Source organism: Microcaecilia unicolor, chromosome 13 (assembly GCF_901765095.1).
Source record: "Microcaecilia unicolor chromosome 13, aMicUni1.1, whole genome shotgun sequence".
Taxonomy (NCBI): Eukaryota; Metazoa; Chordata; class Amphibia; order Gymnophiona; family Siphonopidae; genus Microcaecilia; species Microcaecilia unicolor.
Window position 1 is genome coordinate 43,884,049 of NC_044043.1, and position 21,366 is coordinate 43,905,414.

At 40.6% G+C, this 21,366-nt stretch overlaps 1 protein-coding gene across 3 annotated transcripts in view; it reads left to right on the forward strand.

Annotated features, from left to right (window-relative positions):
* Nucleotides 1-18,172, forward strand: part of DDX52 (DExD-box helicase 52) — a 35,730-nt gene extending 17,558 nt beyond the window's left edge. For all 3 annotated transcript variants that reach the window (XM_030185561.1, XM_030185562.1, XM_030185560.1), the window contains exons 8-15: nt 268-471; nt 2,458-2,548; nt 4,452-4,574; nt 6,191-6,341; nt 7,110-7,185; nt 13,082-13,153; nt 15,713-15,805; nt 18,004-18,172. In XM_030185561.1, coding sequence (XP_030041421.1) covers nt 268-471; nt 2,458-2,548; nt 4,452-4,574; nt 6,191-6,341; nt 7,110-7,185; nt 13,082-13,153; nt 15,713-15,805; nt 18,004-18,097 — 904 coding nt within the window. In that variant the 3' untranslated portion in view covers nt 18,098-18,172. The remainder of the gene's footprint in view (nt 1-267; nt 472-2,457; nt 2,549-4,451; nt 4,575-6,190; nt 6,342-7,109; nt 7,186-13,081; nt 13,154-15,712; nt 15,806-18,003) is intronic.
* The last annotated feature ends 3,194 nt before the right edge of the window (nt 18,173-21,366 follow it).

Sequence of the window (21,366 nt, forward strand, 5' to 3'; positions counted from 1 at the left end):
GAAAACAGAAAGAAGCCGCACACTTCTTTAGGACAATGCGGTGACATCACTGGGGGTCTGTCAGATATGCTGGATGGTCGGATCAGCAAAGGTCAGATAATCGAGACTGCATTGAATGTGCACATTGTGCCTAGCCAGTAGGTGATGCTGTTGCTCAATATACGAGAGTCCCTCCCCTGCTGACCAAAAGAGCAGATGTTTGGGGATATTTTTCCACTGTATGTTTGCTACATAGTTCCTGATCTGTTTGTGTACATTTATTCTTAGTGTTGAATGGTTGGTTGTTGATGAATCGGACAAATTGTTTGAGGACGGGAAAACTGGTTTCAGAGAACAGCTGGCATCCATTTTCCTGGCCTGTACATCGCATATTGTCAAAAGAGCCATGTTTAGTGCAACATTTGCTCATGATGTGGAAAACTGGTGCAAACTGCATCTCGACAATGTCATTTCCGTGTCAGTCGGCGCTAGGTAAGTTTGGTCTCACTGTTGCGCCAGCTGTCAGATCTGATGTGTTCTATCAATTGCCAATTACATTGCAGTCATGACGCATTTTTTTCTCACCCTGTTGGTTCCGTTCTTTTTCAGAAAACATGAGACATGTTTAGGTTAGAGGATTTTTGCAGGCATGAGCACTGTATCACTGTTTAAGTCTAAGGAACATAGGCCGAGATGCACAAAGCTTACACTGCTATTAATGTTTGCTTTAGAGTGGTTCTAGCCAATCTAAAGCAATTATTTATGTACCTAGTAATGCACAAAGGGGTTTTCCGTGGCTCTAATGCATGCTGTTAGCAGCCACCAAGAGCCCCATTCAAATGTATTACAATGAGCTCATTAATATTCTAATGATCTCATTCATAGTCTAATGCGTATTCTGGGAGATGCACAGCTCCAGAGCAGCCCTAATTTGACAAACAAATTTTACAGCTGCTCTGGAGCTGTCAGAGAAGAGAGAAGCACAGCACAAGCAGGCAATTGCCTTCTTGTGCTTCCTACTTCTTACCTCCCAGTGCCCAACCCCCAATTTTTTTTTTAATTTCCCTGGTGGTCCAATGGACCTTGACAAACCCCCCCCCCCCCCCCCCCCCCCCCACTGATCTTTTTTAAACCTTTTCCTGGTGGTCCAGTGGACAGGACTTCTTACCCGTGCACATACACCCTGTCTGCACCTGACCCCACCCCACCACTCCCTGTATTTTTACAACAAGGTGGAGGCAGGAGCAACTGCTCTTCCCTCCTGCCTTGGGCACATCCGGAACAAAATGGTGGCACCCTGGTCCTGCCCAGTGCATTCTGGGATGCACTGGGTGGGGCTAAACACCATATAAGGAAAAATACTCCTTATATGGTGTTCAGCCTTGCTCAGTGTATCCCAGAATACACTGGGCAGGCCCCGGGTGCTGCCATTTTGTTCCAGGCGGGCAAGAGGGGAGGAACTGTTGCTCCTGCCCTCATGCCTCCACCTTGTTGTAAAGGTACAGAGGGTGTGGGTGGGGTCAGGGTAAGGAGGGGGGATGGACCACCAGGGAAATAAAAAAAAAAAAGATTGGGGGGGGTGGGGTTCAGGGTCCACTGGACCACCAGGGAAATAAAAATTTTTTAAAAGTGTGGGTGTTGGGAGTGCAGAGTCGGGGATGGGTGGGGACAGATTATTGTTGGTTAGTAGGTTACAGTGGTAAAGTTTGGGGAGAGGTTAGCGCTACGTCACCTTGAAAGGTATAAGAAAGTGTTGGGGATGTTATAAGAAACCAAACATCCCCCTTCTTTCCAGGTGTTAACATTGAGTTATGAGACATAACTTGAGGGATGGGTAGTAGAGCTGGTACAAGATGGGAGAAGATAGGGATTGGCAGATCCAATATTTTGGAGGTATTTGTTTTAGGGTTTACTGTAACTGGTTCTAATGATTGAGAATATATTGTTTGGACGTATTTTAGGGAGGGATGAGGTTGGGTGGGGGGAGGGAGATAAAATATAAAATTTGGGATGATTGCTCAACAGAATGCTGTAACTTACTGGATGTTTTGTAAATTGTTGAATGGTTGCTGCTGAAGTCTGTGACTGATTTGTCCAATAAAAAGATTTAAACATAAAAGTGTGGGGTTAGGGAGGGCCTGGTGCATCAGAGCTGTCAAATGCATTTGACAGCTCTGACTCGTAAACAGCGATGATGCTCAAAGGGGGATCCGTTCAGCTCATTTGCATGCGATCCTTTTTGTGCATTGCATTGGGTCCTTAATTTGAACCAATTCTTCTAATTAATAGTCCATCTCAACCCAGTGGTTCTAAAGTACTTTATAAATTATTTTGCAGTTCTCATGGACATTAGTGTCCATATATTCCACAGACAGGCTTGGATTTTGAGATTTTTTTTCTCTTTCTCAGTTATGATTAATAGAAGGATGAAAAAGTTCTTATTTTAGGTATATATAATATAAATGGTTCTGATTGCAGAAACTCAGCTGTTGAGACTGTAGAACAAGAACTTTTGTTTGTTGGATCTGAAACGGGAAAGCTGCTGGCAATGAGAGATCTTATCAAAAAGGTATTTATTTTTATGATAAACAAGATTTAAAACATTTAACAAAACTCATTTTCAGAAAACACTTTGTCATTTGAAAGTCTGCTGTGTAAAACCGTCAAGAAAAAAGTTTGGATTCAGTACAAAATCTATAACTCTTTTTCTGCTACATTTACTTTTAAATTTAACATGCAAATCATATAAGTCTAATAGTGTATTATAATGTAAATTCATTCTGTGAATGTGTTTTGTGTAGTGTACAGGGCTGTGGAGTTGGACTCGGTATACCAAACCTTTCGACTCCCGACTCCTCTATTTTTCTGCTGTCTGACTCAGACTCTTACTTATTGGAGGCTTTAAATATTTTTGTCCTGGATCTAAAATACTGCTAAATATAACTTATATGCCAATACTTTGATTCAGGACAAAAAAAAAACCATATAGATTGTATAAAATGACAAATTTACCATATATTATAATGTGAATTTTTATTTTGAAACTAGAGTTGGAGACGGTACATTTTTACCAACTCCACAACCCTGGTATTGTACACACTTCCCTTAAAGTGTGCACCATCAGGAAAGAGCAAATAGTGCACACTCTTACTGACATTTGTTTAAAACAAAAATAGTACAGGGGAGGAGTCAAGATGGTGGCATGCTGAGACACCAGCGAGTCGGTGGCTGAACTCCACTTGCTGAACTTTGCTGATGCCACACAAATGGAAGGGGAAGGCGAGAGCCCCGGTGCACTTGAGCTTGGCACTTCACCCTATGATTGTAGGGTTTTTGTCTCAGCCTGGAGAAGGGAAAAGAAGCATCGGCCAAGTCCCTGTTGCTGACAGTGCTGAGACCTTCTTGGAGGCGAGGTTTCTCTCAGCCCTCATGAGCACTCAAATGCCGGCATGCACCATGCATTGAGACTTCGGAGCTCTGCCTGCCTTTTGGGTCCTGCATGTGGGACGGGAAGCATTTCAGAAAAAGCTACCCTGGAGGATCCGGACTTCATCTTTCTACCTAAGAGCTTCCAGACATTCCCTCCCACATTTTCCTATGTCTAGGTGACGCGTGAGGTCCGCCACCTTTGCCACCAGGCAAGCAAGAGACCAGGCGATCCTCACGTCCATCAGCCACCCAGCTGTCTATAGGCCTAATGATTGAATCATCAATTACAATAGCTGGCCTAACCCTTCCCGCCTGGGCAGAAGTTCTTGAAAATGCATCGCCTGGTGGGCAAGTCCTGGCTATAGGAGTACTTCCTACATCACCAATAGCTTGGTAAAAGGGTCCCCTCGGGTATTAGATATGTGTTTTCTGACCCGGATCAGCTGTGCTCCTTCGTGGATTTCACCAGGATGAGTCCCCTGTTTTTTGTTTGCTGTCTCTTGACTGTATTTTGATGTACCCTTAAACATTATGCTAATGCCTATTTTCTTTAAGTGATATAGTTCTTGATTTATATTCCACCTTTTTTTCTTTTATCTACCCCCTACTGCTGTTTTTGTGGTATAGTGTAACCAGTAGGTGTGTAAAGATACTGCAATTTAAAGTGGGTTTTTTTTCCTTTTATTTAACTGGTTTATCTGTAACATTCTGGTGATTGATTTTTTTTTTCGCACAAGTGGATGCTTGTAATTAATTTTGCAAATTAATAATGTAAAAAAAATAGTAATTAAAAAAAATTCTGGGTACCCATCCCACATGTTGGTAACTTTTTTTTTTTTTTTTAATCATATAAAAATGTTCCTTTTTCAAAAATATTTGGTCAAGTCAACCCTGATCATCAGGTGATTCCTATTTCCTGCCCCCCCCCCCCCCCCCAACCACATGTGCTGTAAAAGATTAGGCATATGGATCATGCTTGTTAATTAACCCAAGCTGGGAAAAGCTTCCAGATTGGCTCACTCGTGTTGGCTTTCATTTTACAGGGATTCCTGCCCCCAGTACTTGTATTTGTTCAGTCCGTAGACAGAGCAAAAGAGCTTTTCCATGAGCTCATATATGAAGGTATTAACGTGGACATCATTCATGCTGATAGAACACAGCAGCAGGTATTTATTTATTTAAAGAACATTTATAGACCGCAATTCTGATGAAAACCTTTCTATGTGCTTTGCACAAGTTACAAATGCTTAAAGGGCTAGATTCAGTAAATAGCGTTCAAAAATCAGCGCTCGATGCTATTCTGAAATGGGCGCTCAATGATGAGCGCCGATCTCGGCTCCCAGATTTGGACGCCACGACTTACGCATGCTGAAACCAGGTGTAAATTCCCAGCACTCAATTAGGCCCACGCAAATTTTAGGAACACAGCCACGCCCCCTTTTAGGTTGCACGCTATGGGATTTGGGCGTACATTGTTATAAAATAGAGCATCGCAAATTGTGTGCACATATTCAAATTGGTGCCAATTAGCACCCAATTATTGGCACTAATTTAATTTAAACTATGTACTACAGTTTTCAAAATCTTAGCCAGGGAGTTCCCTTTTACATGATTAACATAACAAAATTGCTGTATGACCCTAATATAAGATTCAGTACCCGAAACCAAATTTTATTAAGTTTTCCAGCAATAATTAACGTGTGATTTTTATCAATACAGTATCGGATGGCAGAAACCTGGAATACACTACCTCTTTCATTAAGATCTTGCAGACCTTATCTGTGCTTTAGGAAAAATTTGGCTTATCAGATTATGATTCAAGTAAATTGTTTCTTATTATTTTCGCTGTAATTTCTTCAAATATAATTAATTGTTATCTGTTGCAATTCTTGTACATATTAATCTGATCTCTTGTTTAATGGAATCTGCCTTGAACTGGATAGGTAGTGATGGAATAGGAGACTTGGTATAACATAACATAATTGGCTCCGTAGCTAATTTAGTTGAGCCCACATCTTGGATTGGCGCCCAATTTTGGCACCATATATAGAATCCGGGAAAAATCGCTTGTACGAGACAACCCTAATCTACCATTAACAAGACAGGTGGCATTAAAGAAAGAAACTTTTCATTTAGAGAGATGGCTGCATGCAAGAAACTCACAGTTGGGTTACTGAAGGATCACAGTCTGTCTAAACTGGTTTCTGTACATCTGAGTGATAGGTATTTGGGTTGCATATTTACAAGAGAAGACAAATTTCAAGTTTTCTTTATTTGACATACTGCTAAAGGGTATGTGCCATCACTGCTATCGGTGTAATGAAAAACTATATAGTATATAATCTAGACTCTCAAAGATCTGGTCTGCCTCTAAAGTTTCTCAGAGGCCCCTACTTACTAAACAATTTTCCCATCCACATAAAATGGGAGTGCTTATTACTAAGCTTTCTAAGTAACTCTGGCCTTTTTGCATTCCACAGAGTCATTGTTTGTTCACTAAACAATGAACAAAGTGCATTCTTTACTACAGCTGGTTTTCTTTCGACATCAGTTTGCTTTATAGTCTGCCTTTCTAGGATAAAGGTTTATTGAATGTGTCTAACAACCAGTAAATTCGGCAAGGACATCTACGCGATTTTATTTTCTAAAGTGTGCACTTAATTATTGAGAGGGGTCTTGTACTAAACCATGGTAGCGTTTTTAGCTCACAGTAGAAATCAGCCAGCGGTTGATGCTTTTAATATTAATAAGAACATATTGTTCCTTTTTTTTTACTCATCAGAGAGACAGTGTTATACAGAATTTCCGAGCTGGAAAGATCTGGGTGTTGATCTGCACAGCTCTATTAGCACGAGGCATTGACTTTAAAGGCGTAAACATGGTAATCAACTTTGACTTCCCAACAAGCTCGGTGGAATACATCCATCGGATAGGTGAGCAACCTCCGTCAAAGCTTACCTGTGCTGTTTGCATGCTACACTTTTATTTAGCTAAGAGGAAGCAAGTAGCTAGACTTTGAAGTGATAATGTAGCTGCTTAACAAAAATTTGGATTAAGAAGAAAACCCTTAAGTACAATGAAGCTATATTAGAAGCAGCTATTGTGTGTGCTGGATTATTTACTCTTCAAAAGACTTTTTATTGCTGGTTATGGAATGTTTCATGGTGGTGAACAAAGAACAATACAGAGCAGGTTAGGTATCAGAGAAGAAATCCTAATTTAATTTAAATGTCCCAGAGAAAGCAAACAATTGCCAGGCATGGATGCACAAGGTCACAGAACCAAAGGACAGCTTTGATGTAGCCCACTAGACAGAGAAAGAAGCATAGAAAGAGAGAAAAATGAAGGCAGATAGAGACCATAGGGCTTATCCAACCTACCCATCCATTCCATCCACTATTCCTTTCACCCCTTAGACATCCTATGTACTTGTCCCAAACTTACTTAAATTCAGATTCAGTCTTCGTCTTCACTACCTTTTCCATGAAGAAGTATTTCCTTAGGTTATTCCTGAGTTTGTCCGGTTTCACCTTCATCCCATGCCCTCTCAATCCAGAGCTTAGTAACAGGGGCAGGGAAGATTTTACTAGCGCTTGTTTCTTATGTGTTGATTTGAAGAAATGTGTGGATAATCCAATGAAGTATATCTCTTACATGATCTTCTAACAACTGATCCTTCCTCTTCCCCCTCCCCCTGACAGGCCGCACTGGAAGAGCAGGACACAAAGGAAAAGCAATTAGTTTCTTCACCGAAGATGATAAACCTTTAATAAGAAGGTAATTTTTTTTAATGTTTTACTTGATCTGTGACAGTTTTGGCCAAAGTGAAAAGGCGAATTTACCACTTTCTGCTTAACATGTTAAGGTTGTTCTTAGTGTGATTTATAACCTGCCTTACAAATTCCTCTTCCAAGAAGGATAACAACAAACTGGCAAGTTAGAACAGTTAGCATCCCCTCTCACTAACTACTCTTCATGATCCCCCAAAGACATTCCTAAGCAATCATGTCTTCAAACTTTTTCAAAACCGAAAGTAATCCTTTTTCTAAATGAATGACTTCTGGCCCAGCAATAGAAAACGCCCTCTCTCATCCCTGGATTATTCAGTTGATGACACCTTCCAGATATTAAAGCTCAGCTTGGCACATACCAAGCCAGAGCTTATAAGTACATAAGTTTTGCCACACTGGGACAGACCAAAGGTCCATCAAGCCCAGTATCTTGTTTCCAACAGTGGCCAATCCAGGTCGCAAATACCTGGCAAGATCCCAGAAAAGCTCAATACATTTTATGATGCTTGTCCCAGAAATTAGCAGTGGATTTTCTCAAGTCAATTTAATAATGGTCTATGGACTTTTCCTTTAGGAAGCCATCAGACCCTTTTTAAACCCCGCTAAGCTAACCGCCTTTACCACATTCTCTGGCAACAAATTCCAGAGTTTAGTTGCATGTTGAGTGAAGAACAATTTTCTCTGATTCATATTAAATTTACAACTTTGTAGCTTCATTGCATGCCCCCTAGTCTTAGTAGGTTTGGAAAGAATAAACAAACAATTCACGTCTACCCGTTATACTCATTATTTTATAGACCTTCCTTTTAGATAAGCTGGCAAATGATCATGCAGTACTTAAAAAGCCTGGAACATATCTGAAACTAAATGTGCCGTGAGTCGGAGAAATTCCAGCAGACCAACTAACACCAGACAATAATGGCATCACAGCATTTTCTAACAGCAAAAAGTGAAGACAGCCAAGGAGATAATGATGTCAATGGAGCCACACTCTGGTTTTTAATTTTATTATTGACCTGACACAGCCATGTTTCTGCAAGTGCCTGTGTTGAGGGTCCTTGTTTTTTAATGAGAGTAAACACAATAGGACTGATATTCAGCTGGTGGTGATCAGCGTTTTTCTGATCAGTGCTAAACCTGGAAATTCAAGGCCAGGCCAGGTTTGCAGAGCTGGCTAACATACAGCCGATTAAGTGCAATATTCAGCACTTAACCGGCTATGGGTTACCGCATAAAGGGGCCCTTTTACTAAGCTGCGCTAGGGCCTACGAGCGTGCAGCGTGCACCAAAATGAGACTACCGCCAGGCTAGTGTGCCCCCTGGCGGTAATTTTGAATTTGGCGCACACTCATTCCGGTGGTGGTAATTATTTTAATATTTCTGCTGCGTGTGGTGATGATTGGTAGTTGGCACGTGCCAAATGGTTACTGTGTGTGAGCCCTTGCCACTAGATCAATGGGTGGCGGTAAGGGCTCAGGCCGTAAATAGGCGTGTGCTAGTTTTTAGTGCACGCCCATTTTTTAAAAATGCCCTTTCTCCCAGACCCGGTAAAAAAAAATAGCCCAGCGATCCCCAAAAACACGCACCCACACTTCTGCAGGCCACGTTTTACCTCAGCTTAGTAAAAGGACCCCAAAGATGGGACTGACTTATGCGGTCCTATTTTTGCGGTTTACCTGGCAGGTTAAATCATGTTGAATATCGACCTCCAATGTATTCACAAACGTTAGCCTCTTATATAATTGGTTGATACAACAAAACAAAAACAATACTACTACACCATTCAAAATTTACTTAATAGGAAACATGGGAAAGTCACCAGAAATCTTTTTTTGTTATATTTTCCTTTTGTTTTGCAAAGTAAAGGCTTGGTGCCTTTTAAAATCTTTTTTTTTTTTTGTCCTACTAAGCAGCATCCAGTTGGAACTCTCTTCCATCTTTCTTATGATATACAGAACATCTCTTCGAGTTTCGTAAATTACTTAAAACTTTTCTTGTTAGAAAGTATGTCACATAATTCATAATTTATAAATATTTTGTCTGCTTTAATGTTTGAGTGTGTTCTGTGCTCCTTCTCTTGTTGTTATCCGCTCAGAAACTGTTAGTTGTAGTGGGCTATAAGACCTAATATAATGTAAAAAATGGCATTGAAGCAGAGTCTTCAAACTCACTCGTTTATGGTCTACAAAAGTAAAGCAAAAAAGTAGTGTGACTAGTGCTGATGACATCCGCTTGGCTGTCTCCGCTTTTTGCAGTTTGTTTTCTGCGAAATGTTTTTGTTGTTCTCCTGTCTCTCATCATAGCGTATTCTACCATTTGAAGAGGGTTTTTTTTTGTTACCTTCTGGTAATCCTCCATCTCAAGCAGAAAACTGTAATTGCCACGTTAGTCCACTTGGATATTTGGAGAAAAAAGGGTCAATAAACAAGCTGTGAGATCTTTTTATTGGACTAACTTAAGGGCTATTTACTAAAGAGCAATAAGCAGTTGCTACAGAAATTAGTCCATTGCAACAGTTACCCTAAGAACTGAGTACTAACTCTTGCAGTAACTGAATGCCGCAGCAGGGGCGACGACATTATTCTTAAACCATGGTGATGTTTTACTGATTAAGTTTGACTAAAGTACTCAGTGTTTATTTGGATTCCTCCTTGACTTTTGAACCACAGATTAGTAATCTTTATAGGAAATGTTGTCTTAAATTGAAACAATTAAGCACTATTGGCTTCGAGTTAACATATCCCACAGCCGGAAAAAAAAATTCCATCCTCTTTCCCCCCCTATAGCATGACTGAGTATCCAAAACTGCCTTCCCCCCCAACACACACACCTACTCCCCGATCTTCCCCCTCTTCACTTACCAGAGGTTTCCCTGGAGAGTTAGTGGTGAGGCACAAGCAATCCAAGATGCTCCTGCCCATTTGCTGGTCTGGGTTCAAAATGGCGCCTTAACCCTAGAGGTAGTCGCATTAGGGATTGAGCTGCCAAACAAGAGCACTATTCCCAATACCAATGAAGTGTTAGTAATCTCTGGGAAGGACAACCATTCAGACTACAGAAACCTGGCTTAAAATTGACCAAGATATCTCAGAATCTCCTCCTTAATCACCAGGGCAAATCTACCCCAGTAGTCACCAGCCCTCAATCATTCACCAAACCAGCTAACTCATAGCCAATTCCAGTCTTTTGGATACACATTCTCATTTCTTCTGCACTGACAAGAGACAATGATTTTGAGCACACTGATACTCTCACCAGAATCACTGTCTTACAAGGAACCTCGAGGTTGTGTCCAAGCACTCATATAGAGCACTTTTTCTGCCTGCTCTGATTAAATAACCACAGGGCACTGAATTGACTCACTGCTTAGGGAGATGGCCCTGTTAGGCAGGTAACCTTATCAACTTTGTCTTCCACTAAACAGCATGTGCTTTGCAGTTGGCTTTGATCAATGGTCTCCACTCCCAGTCCTCAAGAGCTGCTAATGAGTTAGATTTTCAGGATATCTGCATGCAGTGGAAGCAGTATACATGCAAATCTATCTCCTACGTATTGATTAGGGATTGTCCTGAAAAAGTCTGTCCGGTTGGTGACCCTTGGACTGGGAGTAAGGACCATTGACTTTGATTGATTAAAGGTGGAAACTCAAACAACCTAATGGATTTTAACATTATTGCACATAAATATGCAAGTATAGCAAATCTTTTGATTTTGGCATTTTAATATGGGAATGTGTAGAGTGTTAAAAGATTTCTACTGTATTATGCAAGAATGGAATCCAGTAGAACACAGCATCACACTGGGGCATGTAGGAAATCGCACTAACTTGTATTGTTAGTAGGTAGGCTCCATTAATATAAAGGTTTATTTACTAACATACATTTCCACCAGGATTGACAATTATTATTAAGTAGCAGCTGCTAATTAGTTGTATCAGTACAGTCCAATCTGAACTCGGCATTCAGTTATTACTGTAATTGCAGCCTGCCAAAAAGACCCAGGGTCTGGTTTAGTTGTCATCACATCACAGAAAACAAAATGGATTGGTGTTGCATTTGGCTCGCACCTTATTATTAATAGCTCAAGGTGAGTTACATTCAGGGACAGTAGATGTACTCCTGTCCCCGGAGGGCTTACAGATGACCAAAGTCAAAGGCAACAAGTCACAGGAAAGGGTGAAGAAAACTAGAATGGTAAGACAGCTTTGTTGACAAAATTATTCTCGGACACAAAACCCAGCGCGGCCATGTTTCAGCATCTGCCTGCATCAGGGCTATGACAACATCTGCAACAAATATAAATGTGTTAAAAAGAATATTTATGAAAAATAATGAATAAGAAAACAAATTACCAAGTTTGTTTAATAACTTATCTGATGTGTATTTATTTATTTATTATATTTGTATCCCGCACTTTCCCACTAAAAGCAGGCTCAATGTGGCTTACATAGTAATAGGTAACAGAATTTTGTTATGTAATGTAGGAAATTAAGTATAACATAATAGAAGGATGGGTGGGTAGTAATAGGATGAGTAGGTAGGTAGAGAGAGGAGGGTAAGGTGGGAGATGGATTCTGGGTCAATGTCGTTTTCTCTTCAGTATATGTAAGGTAGATGGGTTCTTGAGATTAATCTGGGTCTCTTAGGTAGGCTTGTTTGAATAGATGGGTTTTTAGTGCTTTTCTGAATGGTAGGTGGTCATGGATTGCTCGAATAGGTCTAGGGAGAGTGTTCCATAGATGGCTGCCCAGGAAGGAGAAATTGGATCCATAAGTTTTGTACTTGAGACCCTTACAGCTGGGGTAATGCAGGTTGAGGTACTTTCGTGAGGATACAGACATGTTTCTTGCTGGAAGGTCGACCAGATTTATCATATAGTTCGGAGATTCTCCATGTATTATCTTGTGGATTAAAGTCTGAGCTTTGAAATTGATACGTTCTTTAATTGGGAGCCAGTGCAGTCTTGCACGGAGAGGAGTTGCACTCTCAAAACGTGATCTGCCAAAGATGAGTCTTGCTCCTGTATTTTGGGCGGTCTGAAGTTTTTTTTAGGATATAGGCTTTGCAGCCTAAGAAAATACTGTTGCAGTAATCAGCATGAGTAAGTACCGTGGATTGCACTAAATTCTGGAATGTTTTCTGGGGTAGATATGGTTTTACGCATTTCAATATCCACATCATTGTGAACATTTTCTTTGTGGTGGATTGTCGAGGGAGAGGTGGCTGTCTAGTGTCACTCCAAGGATTTTCAGGTTTTCAGAAATGGGGATTGTAGTGCCGGAGATGGTGAGATTAGATGGGGAATTGTGGAATGCTGAGATGAAAGGATTAGGCACTGTGTTTTTTCTTTGTTCAATTTCATCCTAAAGGCATTGGCCCAGGAGGTTAAGATGTTCATGCCCATGGATAACAGTATTGTGCTTTGTGAGTATGTTACAGTGTTGTTACACAGCAGTATTGTTCGTTGCATAATTGTTAGAACTAGTAAACAAACTTGGTCCTTTGTTTAATTATTCATTATTTTTCATAAAGATTTTTTTCAACGTTTATACTTGATGCAGGCGGATGGTAAAACATGGTTGTATCGGGTCTTGTGTCGTCAATAAAGTCGTCTTTTACCATACTGGTGTTCTGTTTTCTTTGCCCTTTCCTGTGACTTGTCATCTGTGACTTAATCACCTTTGGTGTGACCAGCCTTGTCCCAAGCCGGAGGGCTTACAACTTAAGTTTGTACCGGAGGCAATGGAGAGCTAAGTAAGTTGCCCAAAGTCACAAAGAGCCACAGTGGGATTTGAGTTGGACTCTCCTGGTTCTTAGCCTACCACTCTAACCATTAGGCCACTCCTAGTCCTGCCCTAATTATGTGCTTTTTTTGTTAAACAGTATAGCCAATGTTATTCAGCAAGCCGGCTGTCCTGTGCCAGATTATATAAAGCATTTCCGAAAACTGCAGACGTGAGTATTCAGATTGAAATCATACTGAATATGCTGTTGGGTGTAGGCTGTATTTATTCATTTAAGGGGTTGGGATTTGATATACTGCTTTCTGTGGTTACAATCAAAGCAGTTCACACATTATATACAGGTACTTATTTTATATCTGGGGCTGGGAGGGTTAAGTGACTTGCCCAGAGTCGCAAGGAGCATCAAACCTGGCTCGCCTAATTCTTCACTCTTTTTTACATACTCCCTGGGTCACTGCTTTTATTCTGCTTTCCCTTAAAGGTAATTATTTTTCTTTCAGAAGGTAATTATTCTTCTTTCAGATCTGACGGACTTGCATAGTTTATTATGGAACATGGTTTACTTGAGCACACTAATTCACATGTCAACACAACATTTTGTGTTCAAATCACAATCAATGCTGGCCGGTCTATAGAGCTACAACATCAGTGGCAATTTTCTTAGTTCTGTGCCAGGGAATGCTATATGTTGGAGTTGTGAGTAAAGGAAGGGACACTTTAAAGCATTTATGGTGGGAGTACCCCAAGATCCACAGGTTTTTGGATGCAGTACCGAGGATACAGGAAGACATATTGACTGTTAGATTGAGGAAGCAGATTGAAGTTCTACTCAATTGGATTGTTCCGGGAATAGAGCAGGAGAGGGATAACTTAGAACATCTGGAATGATGGCAGCCCGCCTAGCACTTACACAATGGTGGAAGAGGGTAGAGGCCACCCCCCTTAGACTGTGTTAGAGTTTGCACCATCTATACTTGATGCTGAAATTGACTACGCTGCCAAAGTAAATTGGAGCAAAGTGGGGCTAACTAGATATGACCATTACAAGAGTGATTATAGAGGGAACCCTCGGGGTGGGGAGTGGATCCCTTGTAGTTGTAATGTGTTCAGAGAAGCTGTTTGGATTTTTCACGCAGGGCTGTTAAGTAAAGATGGAATGGACTTGCTACTGTATGTAGCTACACCTTGATTTATTAATTTAATAAAAATAAAAACTAGCAATTTTCTTGGGATAATGTCTCCAAATGGGTTAATTTTGCACATACACGATGGGCATGAACCTCGCTCCAGTGGCAGTTTATGTTTGAGATAATCCCAATTTCTCAGATTTAACTGCTAACGATCATTTTAATACTTACATTGTGCCGAAGAGAGCCTCCTTCTGGAGTTCATAGGGTGGAATATTCACAGGGTGCTTGCAAATTCTTTTTAATCAGATCAGTGGCATCAAATACAACTGGGACAATATAGACTAGATTCTGTGTATCATGCCTAAAAAATTGGCACCGAAACGAAATACGCCTAGGCATATTCTATAAAGTAAGCACATATTTAGACGTACTTTATAGAATAAACCTACATTTCCACGCAGTTTATAGAATATGCTGAGCGCCCAGCCACGCAACTAAATTTAGTCGCGGGCAGTTACACCAAGTAAAACTTGGTGTAAATGCCAACACCTAAATTAGGCACGGACTGGGTGTATTCTATAACAATGCACATAGATTTTAGAAACGCCCATGGCCATGCCCCCTTTTTAACTTAGAATTTACGTGCATCACGTTATAGAACATGGTTCGACAGTTCTACACTTAAATTAATGCCAATTAGTGTCAATAATTGCTTAAGTGGCAATTAGCGCAGATTGGCTTGTTAACTGAGTTGTGCGTGCAAATTGAGAATGACTGGATTTGCACAAGCAACTTAATTTGCACTACATAGAATGCGGGGGTATCTGTAAATTTCCACCACATGTTATTGGTTTCTGATTGCATCTGTTGGTCCTCGAAGATATTTCCTTTTGCCATATGTAGTACAGAATAATTGATTTGCATATTAAATTTTTTAAGGAATGCTAAATTGACTAAACATGCATTAAGTGGCCCTTTTACCAAGGTATACTAATGCAGGCATACTGCATGGTAAAAGGGTACTACTGCGGGACGCACTGAAGCATCCTGCGGTAGTTTGACCATCAGTGCATGCTACTCCTGTGTTCAAATTTTTTACATTTTTATTTGCTGTGGGAGGCATGTCTGGGGGTTGAGAGTGGTGGGTGTACCTGTGCTAATTAGCATTCATTAAAAATTTGCATTAAAACAAATGTGTGGACCTTTGGGGCGGATTTGGATAGCGTGGTTGGAGGCTATAAGAGCCAAGGCCTTCCGCCCTGTTTGGTAGGTGGGTTAATAATAGAAAATGTTATATTATTGTTCTACAAGGAAGTTGTATACTTTTCAGTATTGTCAACTTATTTGACCTGTATAATCTGTTGATGGGATGTTGTGACTCCTCATGATTTTTCCTTGTCTTTGTTCTGATAATATTCAATAAAATTAGATTTACATAAAACAAACGTGTGGAATAAGACGGGAAAAATCCTAAATGAAAAATTTTGGCCCTTTGCACATCTCTTACTAGTGCTGGTTTTTCTTTTGCTTTTCTCTTACATCACAATATCCAGGTTTTTTTTTTTGTATCAAACAATTTTCTGTATTTTTTAAGTGGTGGTTCATTATTAATTCTTTTTCTAATTGCAAATTCTTTGTAGTAAGCAGAAGAAGAGAATGATCAAGAACCCTCTGAAAAGAGAACAGATCCGCACAACACCTCAGTACTTCTTGGAACAGGCCAAGAGAAGAAAGTATGTTTCTTTTCAAGCAGGCTGAGAAGCTCCATGTTCTTTTCAGTTAGCATTCTGGCATTCTTTTGATTTTTTTTTTCATTTTTAATTTGGAATATAAAGCTAGAAATAATTTAATGTCTGAAGGGGGAAGGTATGAAGCTATCTTAAGAGCTTTAAGTCACATAAACCCCTTAATGCAACATAAAGGGCCTTAACACGGCCCAACTTAATTTCCCATGGTGATATTTAAATCGCCGCAGGTTACATAGCAATGAAACGTAGAAATGTGCATGTTTTGCATCTCTTTACTATGCAGGTACCCTAACGTGACTTGCAGTTAAACACCACTAGTTGTGTAAGGGCCACAAAATCAAGATAAAATAACCCCAGCTTTATGCTAGGGTTATTTTCACAATTCAGGAGCATCGAGCTGCAAAGCTGCCTGTTACTTCTTCCTGATAACTTTTCCTGAATAATTAAACAGACTTCAACTGTGTTCTTTACCTTGTTTACCTCAGAAATCCTCACCCTTTGCTTCTTTCAAAATGATGCTGAAAAAAATAAGCTCAGGCGTGACCCTGAAATTTCAAAATATGATGTGCAAATTTCTAATTTTAGCTAATTTTATACACATGCTGGTGAAGCATAAAAGGAGAGAGCTTCAAAATCAGATTTTATCTTTTAATAAAGTATTATGCTTCTAGTGTCTATAAAATAATAAAACGTAAATGGCTGCTAGTGTATTGATGTCAAGTGGTGTTTAGATGGTGACTCCAGCTAGATGGTGACTCCAGCTCTGAAGAGCTAAGTCCAGGGCTGGCAGACTTCTACGGTCTGTGTCCCGTGTAGACAGTTTAGCATGGACTGGAGAGGGCTTTGACAGTCACTCCAGTATTTGGAAACACGAGGACAGTATTTATTGGGATTTATTAACCACATTTATGAAGATACTCACCCAAGGTGGTGTACAGCAGGGTACAGTTTAATATAAAACTTACAATTTTGTTAACAGCATAACAATAGTAAAATAACTAAGAATAAACATAAATACGGTAAACTTTAAAACAGTAAATTGAAACCTAATAATAGAACTATCGTGAAAATATCAAAAATATACACATTTAACAGCACTGGAATTCAAATACCAGAGATATAATACTAATGATACACCTAATAAACATGCATAAGAACATTCTACTAACATAGATATGATGCTAAAGGTTTTCTACAGTACAGCTTACCATATAGCTGAGGGACCAAGAGCAGATATATGATGGGAACAGCACAGTGTCAGGTGGACTTCTGCGGTCTGTGTCCCATCTATAACAAGACAGATTGAGATAGGCCAGGCAGACTTCTACGGTCTATGTCCCAGAAATGCCAAAGAAATACCATGATCAAGTATTTTATATCACAATCATTGTAGGTTTAATCACAAATTGATAATGAATATGACTGTTGGGCAGACCAGGTGGATCGTTTAGGTCTTTATCTGCTATCATCTACTATGTTATGTTTCTTAACTTTTAAATAGTACCCGTCTTTCCTTCCACCCTGCCTGCTCCCTTCTTTCACTGCTCAGGATCATTCAGGCGATGTGACTAGTCCCATATTATAATGTATCTGAGAATGCCAATGTCAATTAAGTGCCACGTAGTCCGTAGGTATAAAATAGGGCACGCAGCATTTAGCGCATGCTAATCTTTAGTAAAAGGGCCCCTTTATTCTTTTGCACCATTAGGTTTCCAGCTAAATCCATCAGATTTTCTGCAGCACGGTGGAGATTGTTTTTTTTTTTCCCCTTTTCTTTTCTCCGTCTCAGTTCGCTCTAGCCATTGCAATGACAGACCTGGGCCAGGGACCACAAACCAACTCTCTCTTCAGAACTTTGCTATCATGGGCCCTAAATACAACTAAGTGCCACGGGGATTCTCCTTCTTCCTTCTGGGGATTGTCCATGCCACCTTTGTAGCATTACTACATCTGAATGAGGGCTTCTTTTACTAAACCACAAGGTAAATGAGAGGACGCCAATTCAATTCCTATGGGCTTCCTCTCATGTTGCCGTGCCAGGAATCACTAGCGTGGTTTAGTAAAGGAGGCCCTAAGTTACCAAGGCATGGCCTATTTTCCCACAGAAAGATGATATTGCAATGAATTTCTTTACCTCAGCAATTACTGTGTCTAATCTGATTTTTTTTTTTAACTTCTGACAGCAAAATGAACCAGGAAAATCATAAAAAGAAGAAAAATACTAAGGACTTGCCAAATACTGACCAGCCTCAGATGCAGAGTTCAACAGAGAGCTAACTCAGCTGCCATGTTCATCTGTAATATGGAAGTTTTTTTTTTTTTTAGTCTTGCTTAATAAATATATTAATTGGTATACAATCTAAGCCCTTTTGGTCCGATTTGTGGACATTCAGTAGCAGTGTGCCGATAGTGCTGCTGAATATCTTGACAGATTCCACTGGCACTATCCGAATAGTGGTGATATTCAGTCCTTTAATAGCTATTCATGAAAGGCTGTCCTAAGTTTGCTTGGGTTGCGATCCAGATAGTGGCATCAGTTGCCTTCAAAGCTGGATGGTGGGACTGATTTATCCATGGCTTCCTGTACACATCTGCATTTTGTAGCAAGGAAGTCTCCTTCATGCCTGTGGCAGCTGTCACAATTAGATAATCACTGCAGCCCTTTGATGGCGAGAAATACCACTATGTCAATAGTCAAAAGCAAAAATCACCGAGGTGGAAGAACGCTGAATTCCCATGGGAGGTACCCAAGAAGAAAAGGACAGTGGAAAATCGACTGTATACTTGAGAGCCAGGGACAGGGCTCTTAAGTTTCTCAAGTTGAGTTTATGGATCGAAGCCTCGACACAGTACTGCGTTTCAGCCACAGGACTGCTTCAGGAGTTTTCTGAGCTTAGTATGAAGTATAAAAATTCTGATATGCACTTGTGCTTGAATGATAGTAAGGAAACGATAATCCCTCTGCCCCTGCTTTTCCCTCACTTCCAGGGGGAATCTGTCTGTGGATTGTTGACGGTGAAACAGTGTTTCCGTGGAATCTGTCTTCCAAAGTTCCTTTAAAAACAATAGAAATCAAACAAAATAAAACATGGAAAAGAAAATAAGATGATACCTTTTTTATTGGACATAACTTAATACATTTCTTGATTAGCTTTCGAAGGTTGCCCTTCTTCGTCGGATCGGAAATAAGCAAATGTGCTAGCTGACAGTGTATATAAGTGAAAACATTCAAGCATTACTATGACAGTCTGACAGAGTGGGAGGATGGGGGTGGGTAGGAGGTATGCATGGGGACATCAAAGCATATCATTGATATTCTAACAGGATGGGTGTGGATTGTGTAATAACCTAGTAACCAGTGATATCAGTGTTTTAGTTAGACAATACATTCTACAGTTGCTTATCAGCATAAGGGAGCTACATTTGTACAGCTGAGCTGTAGTGTAGGGTGTATTATTCTATTTTCTTACCTATATAATAAATTAATATATTTCACAGCAGTGACTTTACTTTTATTCCAGTTTTCTCTAACAGAAGAAAAGTTCTGGTGTAGGCCCAGAACAGCCAGGTTCCTTTATAATATATAACCCCTGGACAGAGCTAGGAAGTTGGTTTAGCCAGACTCCTGTAAACGGAACCTGGGAATTACTCATTGGGTAGCTTTGCCCAGAAGAGTTATTCACCTATAAATGCTTACATACTCCTCTCTTTAAAAACAAAAAATTGGTAATAGCACGCCAGGGAAAAGAATCTGAAGCAACGCCTGGTGCCATTTGCCTTACCAGAATTCCATGCAGAATCTACAGGCCTTCACTTCCATTTTGCTACTTTTGGTGCTACGACTACATTATGTCGACCTACTAGCCCTCAATATTTGGCGAACTTTTTGATACGCCAACAACTGATCCAGCTTCTATCTCAATGTTGCACAAAAGGTTATTAATGAGTAAACCACCAAAGAATCTCGAAAAGTTGGCCAGGAAGTGGACGGCAGATATACAGAAACAGATTAGTATAGACGTATTAAGGAGCAGCTTGAGGCAGATCAGGGGACGGATTAGTAGCGCGGAATTGAGGGAATGCCAAGGAAGAAGTATTTACAGGGCATACACTTCATTATCAAGATTATATCAAATGGGTAGGGCGGAATCATCAGCTTGTGGTAGGTGTGGAGATCCCAATCATAACTATTATCATGCTATGTGGGCTTGTGCAGCGATATCCGCTTACTGGGAACAAATAGCGAAGTTCTTAGGCGAAATCCTGGGGCGGAGGGTGACATTGACACTGGAAACGGCCCTTTTACTGAAGGGGAAAGGTACCGTTAGTCATAACCTGCTAATCTTTAAAGCATGTCTCGTGGGAAAAAAATGCATTTTAGTTAACTGGATACATTTAGAGGCACCATCGTTTTGGCAATGGCGCAACAGGTGGCATGCGTTGCTACTAATGGAGCTGCGAGATTCATATTATAAACCCAAAACACAGCGTAAATTCTACTTAATATGGGAATCATATATCAATGCTTTAGCCCCTAGGGCCCGAAGTTCCATCCTTAATCGACTGAGCTTGGACCCAGCGAAATTAGCTACAGGTTTTAGATAGTGAATAGGTCAATTTCCCTGGGCTATTGGAGATATGTAGCTGCCTGGAAGGGGGGTGGACAAAGGGGGAGGGAGGTTACAGGGGGGAGGAATATTAGAGGGGTAAGGAAGGGCAGAAGGAGGGTTGCGGGGAGGGATATAGAGGTATGGATAAAAGAGAAATAGCTGGGAGTAGAGAGGGAGGAAGCTAAAGAGAAAAGTGATGGCTACTTCTATGTTGTGATTACAAGTTGTTCATTTGTTTCCTGATGTATCTTGAACATAGCGTATGAATATTGTATTGTCTGTGATAGGTCATCAATAAAATTGTTTAAAACTAAAAGGTTTTTTTTTTAAACCAACCTTCCTTACTATCATTCAAGCACAAGTGCATATCTGAGTTTTTATAATTCATACTAAGCTCAGAAGACTCCTGAAGCAGTACTATGTTGAGTCTCCAATCCATAAAATCAACTTGAAGCTTAAGATTGCTGTTCCTGTCTTTTGAGTACGTGGTTGATTTCCCACTGTCCTTTTCTTCTTGAGGAATACCACCATGCCATTAGGAAAGGAATGCAACTGCACACTGTACAGTGGGGGATGAAAGAGAATGCAGTTACCATCACTTACAGGGGGATGATCAGAAGCAAATGCCGGCGGTAGAGGCTGTTAGCGCCATACTAGCACCGGCGTTAGCTAACGCCCCATGATCAGAGCGCTCGAGGGCTCTGAACACAACTAGCATGCAAATGCATGCTAAACAGGGCTAAACATATTCATCCCCAATGATCAGCGTGCCAAAGATTGGGTTGCTGGCTGCGGCAAACCCTATGCCAGCTCCGAGCTGGTGTTAGGGTTTGCGGATCACTGGGGAGGAATGGTGAGCTCTGTCCAGCATGCTGGCAGGCCCCCATTCCCCCCCCCACACAGCAAACCTGCCAGTGACAGGGGGCTGACCTCCAA